This window comes from Numida meleagris, unplaced genomic scaffold, assembly GCF_002078875.1.
Source record: "Numida meleagris isolate 19003 breed g44 Domestic line unplaced genomic scaffold, NumMel1.0 unplaced_Scaffold355, whole genome shotgun sequence".
Lineage (NCBI taxonomy): Eukaryota > Metazoa > Chordata > Aves > Galliformes > Numididae > Numida > Numida meleagris.
Genome location: NW_018364580.1, coordinates 49,447 through 58,111, shown reverse-complemented (window position 1 = coordinate 58,111; position 8,665 = coordinate 49,447). Strand labels below are relative to the sequence as shown.

The 8,665-nt window shown below is 67.0% G+C and overlaps 1 protein-coding gene across 1 annotated transcript in view; it reads right to left on the bottom strand.

Moving 5' to 3' along the window:
* The window catches only part of MARK2 (microtubule affinity regulating kinase 2), a gene marked incomplete in the record, with an annotated part of 7,903 nt that extends 2,655 nt beyond the window's left edge, over positions 1-5,248 (bottom strand). Inside the window, 15 exon segments of the mRNA XM_021383202.1 lie at positions 1-213; positions 590-718; positions 794-891; positions 1,269-1,444; positions 1,521-1,647; positions 2,234-2,346; positions 2,440-2,539; positions 2,717-2,836; positions 2,942-3,178; positions 3,581-3,637; positions 3,717-3,787; positions 3,884-3,949; positions 4,055-4,103; positions 4,195-4,248; positions 4,595-5,248. Of these exon segments, the coding sequence (XP_021238877.1) occupies positions 1-213; positions 590-718; positions 794-891; positions 1,269-1,444; positions 1,521-1,647; positions 2,234-2,346; positions 2,440-2,539; positions 2,717-2,836; positions 2,942-3,178; positions 3,581-3,637; positions 3,717-3,787; positions 3,884-3,949; positions 4,055-4,103; positions 4,195-4,248; positions 4,595-4,729 (1,745 nt within the window).
* Between the last annotated feature and the right edge of the window lie 3,417 nt (positions 5,249-8,665).

Here is an 8,665-nt window from a genome sequence, read left to right as displayed (position 1 = left end):
GCGGACGGCCCGCGGCGGCCCTGGCTGGCGCCCGAGGGCGAGGCGGGGGGCACGGCGTAGGGCAGCGGGGCCTGGTCACGTGCCTGCCGCAGCTGCCCAGCGTGGAAGGTGCTGCGGCTGGAGACGCCGCGGGGGAAGCTGGGCCGCTCGCACAGCCCCTGGCTGATGTTGTGCGCCGACGGAGAAGCCACTGGCACCCGCGCCGGGGCCGCGCTGCGGGGACAGGGACACAGCGGCGTCACCCGGGTGAGGGGCCCCGCTGGGGTCACTCGGGGGGCTGCAGCGTCACACCGTGAGCTGCAGGGACATCGGCGCCCCGTGACACCCCGGGGAGCTTAGGGACGAGCAGGGGACGGGACGCTGCCACCCCGTGGCGCCCAGAGACGTGCAGGGGACACCGCCGCTCCATGGCACCCAGAGACAGACGGGCACGTGCAGGGGACACCGCCACCCCAACAGAACCCAGAGGGCGTGCAGGGGACGCAGCCACCGAACAGGGGCCGCCGGCGCCCCAAAAGAGCCCGTACCACCAGGAGCCGGGCGCAGGCTGCACCCCCCCACCCCCAGGTGCAGATCCCGGGGGCCTTGCCTGGGTCGGGGCCCCTCGCAGTTGGCGTCGCTGGGGGCCGCGCTGCTTTTCGGGTGCTGCCGGGGCCGTGGGGGTGCTGCTGGGGCTGGGGGGGCGGCGGGAGAGGGTCTGCAGCCTGGGGCAGGTAAGCTAGGAGAGAAAAGCGGGGTGGGGGGCATTAGGGGGGGCGTGAGGAGGTGCAGGGGGGTGCAGGGGGGCCCCCACCTGTCCTTGCCGTTCTGCAGTGAGCTGGGGCCCAGGCTGGCACGGTCGAGCAGCGGGGAGTTGCGGCTGCGCGTGGTGCCGGTGGAGAGCACGCTGTTCTGTGGGACACGTGGGGAGAGGGCGGTGATACCCGGAGTGGGAGGGGGGAGGGGTTCCAAAATTAACCCGGGGAGGGGCTTCGGGTGGCAGCGCACCCCAGAAGCACCCAGGACGAGGCACCCAGGCGTCCCAGCACCCCAAAGCCACCCCAACATAAGGAGCCAGGTGTCTGGGCACCCCAAAACGCAGGAGCCAGGTATCCTGGCATCCCAAACACCCCAAAATAGGAGTCAAGTGTCGCAGAACCCCAAACTCACCCCAAAGCAAGGGACTCGGGCGTACGGCACCCCAAAGCACAGGGCTCAGGTGTCCTGGCACCCCCTCCCAGCCCCCCCCTACCAGTCTCTCCCCCATCCCCTCCCAGCCCCACACTGACCGTGGAGGGCGAGGGGGTGCCCTTGTTGCGCTCCAGCCCAGGCAGGGGGCTGGGGGGCACCTTGGCGGTGCTGCCCGCTCGCCGCCCGCCCTCCTCCTCGGCCACCCGCTTGTTCTCAGCGTTGGCCGCCTGCGTCTTCTTCGAGTAGGATGAGGAGGTGGGGATGGACAGTCCGGCTGTGGGACAGGGCTGCGTCACCCCCCGAGCCGTGGGGACACAGAGGGGGGTGCCCCTGCCCGGGGGAAGGCTCACCCTGGTCGCTGACGCGGCGCTTGGGGTTGGCGGAGACGCTGCGCTGCACTTTGTGCGCAGGGGAAGGTGCCGAGCTGTTGGCCACGTCCGGGGCCGCCCGCGGCTTCAGCGGCAGGTTCTCGTCCAGCTGGGGACACGAGGGGACAGCGTGAGGGGGCACGTGGACTGCGGGACAGGGCACAGAGAGGGGTGGGCTGGGCAGGGACAGGGGGACAGCGGGGCGGGACGAGCAATGGGGCAGGGGGACAAGGGGACGTGGGACAGGCAGGGGGACACAGCAACCCAGGACACGTGGCACAGGGCACAGCCAGAGACAGGGACACATCTGGGGACACGGCAGCACGAGGATGCGTGCGTGGTGGCACGGCTTGAGCTCACAGTCAGCGTGTGACCCGGGGATGTGGTGGCACAGGGGCACGCGCAGGAAGGCGGCTCCCTCGCCCCCTCCTCCCCCCCCATCGCATCCCACCTCATCCCCGCGTCCCCTCACGTCCTCCCTGTCACATCTGGGCCACCTCATCGCTCCCCGCTATCCCCGTCACTCCTGTTTCTCCCCTCTCGATGTCCCCAGATCCCACCTCACAGCCCCCTCCACGTCCTTACGTCCCTGCTGTGCCCGTGGTCCCACAGAGCCCCCTCCTGTCCCCAATCTCCCACATCACCCCGCCTCACAGAGCCCCCTCCCGCCCCCGATGTCCCCAGCATCCCCGCACCTCTGAGCTCTTGTGGTCCAGCAGCAGGTAGGTGGCCATCACCTCATTGTACTTCTGCCCCACCAGCGACTCCTGGATCTCCTCCCGCGTGTACCCCATGGACACCATCAGCTCTGGGGACATCGGGGCTCAGAGAGGGGACCCAGGGCTGCCACAGGGACCCCTTCCTCGCCCCGAGGGGACACGGTGTCACCCCACAGCCCTACCTGTCCGCCGGGGGTCTTTGTAGTCTGGCACGGGCTCCATGTAGGGCTTCAGCTCGTCGTCCTCGTGGCCCACGTTCATCCAGCGGTCCTTCATGATTTGCTGCAGGGTGGGAGGGACAGAGGGGTCAGGGGCTTCCTGGGGTGACACCTGGCGTTGTGCCGGGGGTGCCTAGAGCTATTTGGGGTGCCCCAGAGGTGCCCAGAACCACGCTAGGGGGGCCTGGGGTACCCCAGGAGCTTCGTCTGTGCTCCAAACCACACTGGGGATCCCCCTCACCTCCAAGGTACCCCGCTTGGTGGGGTTGAGGATGAGGAACTTCTTCAGCAGGTTCTCACAATCGGTCGACATGTAGAAGGGGATCCGGTACTTGCCCCGCAGCACCCGCTCCCTCAGCTCCTGGGTAAAAAATATGGCACCCATCAGTGCTGGGGGGGTGGAATGGATCCCCAGGGCATCCCACACACGGTCCCCAGCGCTGGGGACGTCCCCAGCAGGCACTACCTTGAGGTTTTGCCCATCAAAGGGCAGGGAACCGCTGACCAGGGTGTAGAGGATGACGCCCAGGCTCCAGACGTCGACCTCGGGGCCGTCGTACTTTTTGCCCTGGAAAAGTTCGGGGGCAGCATAGGGTGGGGACCCACAGAAGGTGTCCAGCTTGTTCCCGAAGGTGAACTCGTTGCTGAACCCGAAATCAGCAATTTTGATGTTCATGTCGGCGTCCAGCAGCAGGTTCTCCGCCTGCCAGAGAGAGATGGCTGCGGTCAGGACCTTGGGGGTGGGAGGGAGGATGGGAAGCGGGGAGGGGACGGGGGCCTGGGGGCTGCTGAACGCTGTCCTGGGGCTCCCAGACACGGTCCTGGAGGTCCTGGGGTGTCTGGGTGCTGTCCTGGGGGTCCCTGGGTGTTTCCAGGGCATCTTGGGGGTCTCTGGGTGCTGCCCTGGGGAGGGGTTAAGGGGCATCCTGGATGCTGCCAAGGGTCTGGGAATGGTCAGGGGTCTGCGACACCGTGATCGGGGCGGGGGGGAGCAGGCTCAGGAGGGTTGTGGAATAGACATGGGGGAGGCAGGGGGCACCACGGGGGCTGGGGGTCAGCCAGGAGGCTCCCAGGTGACAACGGCATGGACACGCGCGCTCCTCACCTTCAGGTCTCTATGTACAATGAACTTCTGGTGACAGTACTGCACAGCAGACACTATCTGCAAGAGAAGGGTGTTGTCATGGGGAGCCCCCCACCCCAAGGGGCATCACGTGGGGGGCCCCACGCATCCTCCCCACCTGTCGGAACTTGGCCCGGGCCTCCTTCTCCTTCATGCGCCCATGAGCCACCAGGTAGTCAAAGACTTCGCCTGGGGGAGAGGGCAGGGGTGAGACACAGCCATGCCCGTCCCTGACCACCACCTGCCCCCTGCGTGTCCCCATCCTTGTCCCTGTCCCCTGCTCACCCCCGCTGGCGTACTCCATCACGAGGTAGAGAGTCTTCTCTGTCTCAATCACCTCAAAGAGCTTCACTGCAAGAAGCCGAGTGGGGCTGGAGGGGGTGGCCGCCCCCACCGTGTCCCCACATGGGGGGGGACACGAGTCCCGGTGCGCTGGGGGGGCATGCGTGGGCTCACCTATGTTGGGGTGGTTCAGGACCTTCATTATTCGCACTTCCCGAAAAAGCTGTGAGGAAAGGATGGGGTTTAGATGCTGTGCCCCCCACCGGGACGGGCGGGGAGGCGGCCCGTGGGGCGCTGGCGGGACGGACCCTCACCTTCTGCAGGCTGGAGGAGTTGAGCTGTGTCTTGTCGATGATCTTCACAGCAACCTGAGGGAGAGCGACGGGGCTGTCCCAGAGCTGCCCCACGCCACGGTGGGGCTTGTGGGGTGAGGACTGGGAGCCGGGGATCGTCCCCAGACCGTGGTGGCACTCACAGGACAAAGACCCAGACCTCGCCATCATCCCCACACCACGGTGGTACTCATAAAGTAAAGACCAGCAGCTCGGGACCGTCCCCAGACCCCGGCGGCATTCAACAGGGGAGGACACGGACACCGCTGCCATCCCCACGTCACGGCGACGCTCACGGGACGAGGACCCGGACCCTGCCACCACCCCCGCACCGCGGCGGGGCTCCCGGCAGGAGAACCCGGCCCCGCACAGCGACGCTCACCTCCTTGCCGGTCAGGACGTGCCGGGCCAGCTTGACCTTGGCGAAGTTGCCCTTGCCGATGGTTTTCAGCAGGCGGTAGTTGCCGATGTGGGGCTGCTCGTCGGCGGAGGTGGCCGAGTTGCGGCCCCGCAGCATGTTGGGCTTCCCGCCGCCCTTCCCGTCCGCGTGGCCCAGCGCCAGCTGCGGGGACACAGACAGAGGGGACACGCTCGGGTTATTGCCCCCAGCCCTGGGGGGGGGAGGAGGAGGAGGAGGAAGGGGGGGCCGCTCCGGAGGCGCACGGCAGGGCCGGGAGCAAAGTCCGGGTGTGCCACGCCGCGCCCCGGGCGGGCCGGGAGCCGCCCCCGATACCTGACGCAAGCGGGGCGGTTTCGGGCTCCCCGAGGACAGGGACGTACCGATGGGTCCCCCCCCGTCACCCACAGGGACGGGCGGCGGCGGAGCCCCAGGGAAGCGGCAGAGGGGTTCTGCCCCAAAATGGGGAGCGGGGAGGCACCGAGATGGGCATTTGGGCTTAAACCCGAGATGGGCAGCCTGAATCCCAGCCCCCGTGCTCAGCCCCAAAGCGGCGCTGCCAAAACCTCCGTGTCTGGCCCCAAAATGGGGAGCCCCCAGCACGACGTTTTCAAATCCCCAGGTTCCGCCCCCAGAACAGCATCCCCAAGCACCCGCTGCCCGCCCCAAAGGGACGCGTCCCAATGCTCCCATTCTGCCCCAAAACGTTGCCCCCAAATCCCCACGTTCTGCCCCAGAACAGCATCTCCAAATCCCCCAAAGACGCCGCATCACGGAGAGACCCGGCACGGGGCCCCTGCAGCCCCAGGAGGGCAGGGATCTGGGGCTGGGGACCCCGAGGGCACGGAAGCCGCATCGTGTCCCCGCGGTGCTGTCACCGCTCGGGTGGCACCGCTGATAACTGCGCGCACGGGGCAGCCTGGAGGGCAGCCAACCCCCCCCATGCCCGCTACACAGCTCATTAACGCTCCGCTGCTTAATTAGGAAGGGAGCACAGCCGCGCCGAGGAGGAAGCCGGCGGCGGAAGCGAGCTGCTCGTTTCACAAACGGCGATGGTGCAACCGCAGCGCGGGGACCCCAGCACCGCGCACCGGCACCGGGGGCCGCAGGGCGCTCGGCGGCAATGCTTCCCTCCCTTCCTCCCCAAATCCACCGGGACTGTTTGGAAAAGCCAAGGGAAAGGATTTTTCTGCCAAAAAGCTGCTGTGGCAACGGGGCGGGAAGCGCTCCTCGCCATATGGCCACGCTCCCAGGGAATTAATGCAGGATTTCGAGGCTGAATCCTGAACACGGGGATGGATCGCGAGGCCGCGCCTGGGCCCTCGGCGTCCCCACACCCGCGGAGATTTGGGCTGAACAGCGCCCAAAAGCCGTGAGATCTCATCCATTCCTCCGATGAAAATCCCACACGGAAGCAGAGAAAACTCTGGGAATGGTGAAAAAAAGGTTTTTGTTTTGTTTTGCTCCTGTTGAACGCGGGACGCAGCGTGCCCGAAATGCCGGGCACGTCTCAAGCAGCTCTTATCGGCGCGCGGGCGGCGCCGGCGCCCTCGGCTTCCCGAGGTCGTCCCCATTCCGGGTCTGCCCGGGGCTCCGGGGACGCTGGGCTGGTTTTGGGGTGGGGGGCCCTGGAACAGCGTGGCCGGACCCAGCCGAGCCCGCCCTGCAGGCGCAGGCTTCACCGCGTTCCCCAAGGCTACGGGCATGTGCAGCTCCTCGTCAGCGGGCCTGGCGCTCGTTAGCTTAATGAGGCCAGCGACTGCTGGGCAATGGGCACTGCTGTTGTTGTGGGGTGTCCCTGCCCCCATAGGGGCAGGTTCAGGATGGAGACGGGACCAAGAGGGGTGGAAGACGCCATAAACTCAAAGCCGCCCACCCCAAAACAGCCCCAGCAACGCCAACATCCACCCCAGCGACGATCAGACCCCAGAAGCGGATGGATGAGGGGCAGGAAGACACCAGGAGCTCAAGGACATCCACCCCCAAACAGCCCCAAACCCCCAAGCTACCCCAAGCAACTCTACAGCCCTGAACCGGGGGGGTGATAACAGGAAGGCCCCGAAGTTTAGAGCCGCCCTCCATAGGAGTGCCCAGGAGACCTCAGAAACCACTACAGCGACGAGATCCCCAAGACAGCCCCAGCCACCCCCAGCCCCACAGATCCCAAGGCCGACCCGTTAAGGGGCAGGAAAGCTGCCCACCCCAGAACACCCCCAGCCCCCCAGGCCGGCGCCCTCCCCGCTCACCCGGCGGAGCCCAGACGAGGCAGCAACCCCGGCACGGCCCCGCTGGGCGCTGGGTGGTGCCGGCGGAAGTTCCCCGCCGCTTGAACTCCCCAGGTGCCGGACCGGCTCAACCGGTTGCGCCGCGCTGGGAGCGGGAGGGGGACGCGGGGTCGGCCCCAAAACCCCGATCCTCCAGCGAGAGGACACCCGGAATGCCCGGCCCCCACGGCGTTAGGACGCTCGGAGCGTGAAGATGGAACGTGGAGCGAAAAAGGGGGAAATGGGAGCGGCCGTCGGGGCACGGAGGAGCTGTCAGACCCAAACCGCGCGGGATTGGCACCAGAAAGGCAGCGGGGTGACGTCACCGGGTGCTGGGGGACGTCACCGGGATCGCGGCGATGCCAGGAGGTCACGGAGCGGGGCTGAAGATCCCAGCTCAGCCAACGGACGCGGGCCTGGAGCGGCAGCCACGGCGCACGTGGGTCTGGGGCGGCCCCAGGCGGCGCCGAGGACGCGAGAACCCCCGAGCGAGCGCGGTTCCTCCGCGCGGCGCCCAACAGGATGCGCCGCAACCGCCCCGGAACCAACGCGGGGCCGGGCGCACCTGCGGCCCCTGCTCGTCCTGCTCCGTGCCCACGGCACCGCGGCGTTCCCACGCGGGACGCGCTCATCCGGGACGGTCCCACCCGGCGCTCCCGCACGGCACGGCCCTTCCAGGATGCTCCCGTGCGGGACGATCCCACACAGCACGCTCCGCTTCCCCGCTCCGTCAGCAGGAAGGATCGTGAAGCAGCTCTGATCGATGGCGCTGAAATGTCAGCCAAATTTAGGTATTTTGAAGATATATATATATATATATATATATATATTTTTTGCTTTAGAAGAAAAACCCACATGACACAGGGCTGCCTGTGAAGAAACGGGGGAAAACTCCCCGATTTTGGGGCTGAGGACGCATCCCGGCGTGGCTCAGTCTCAGGACGCAGCCGGGATCCCCTCGGCAGCGCTGGAGCCCAGGACGGGGTGACAAGGCCGCCCGGAAATGCAGCCCCCTCCCCCCCGCCTGCCGCCCCCTCCCCAGCTCCTCCTCGCTCACGACAGCAGAACGAACCATGAATAATTACCCTCCGCTCTTATATAACCCACCCGAACGGCAGAAAACGAAGAAAACCGCTCAAAACGGTGCTCACCGCTCACCCCCCCCATCCCCCGGCTGCAGTGACACAGGACCCCCGGGCTGTCACCTCCTGCACTGGGGACACGGAGGCCACGCGTCCCCCGGACACCGCAGCGTCCCCACAGACAGCAGCGCTGCTGGGCAGCGATCCCAGCTGGGGCCTTCAGCCTCCAGGGTGGGGTCATCCACGTTGGTGCCCCATAGGTTCAATGTGGAGGTGCCCCCACTGCCCCCCCCCCCCCCCCCAAAAATAACCAGGAGTCTCCTGCCAGGGTGCTCCGCAAGAGGACGGTGCCGCACGGATGGAGCCAGCAAACACCGTGATAATGTCCACAAAAACACCCAAATGGGGGGAGCCCCCCCCCCCCCCCCGCATCCCTCATGCGGAGCAGCACTCAGGCAAGACCCCTCCCCCAAAAAGAACTGAGCGCCACGTTTGGGGAGGCCACCGCTCACAGTCCAGCACCCAAAGCCACAAGAAAACACCCCAAAATCTCCCTGGTGCTGTAGGGAATGAATTAACACTCCAAACCGGGGGGGTGCTGCCATCGCACCCCGCTCTCAGCCGCCCCGCACCTCACAGCTCCCCCAGGGCGGGTTCCCTGCACTGAGAACCGAGCTGACCCCCCCGATCACAAAGCCGGGGGCCCATTT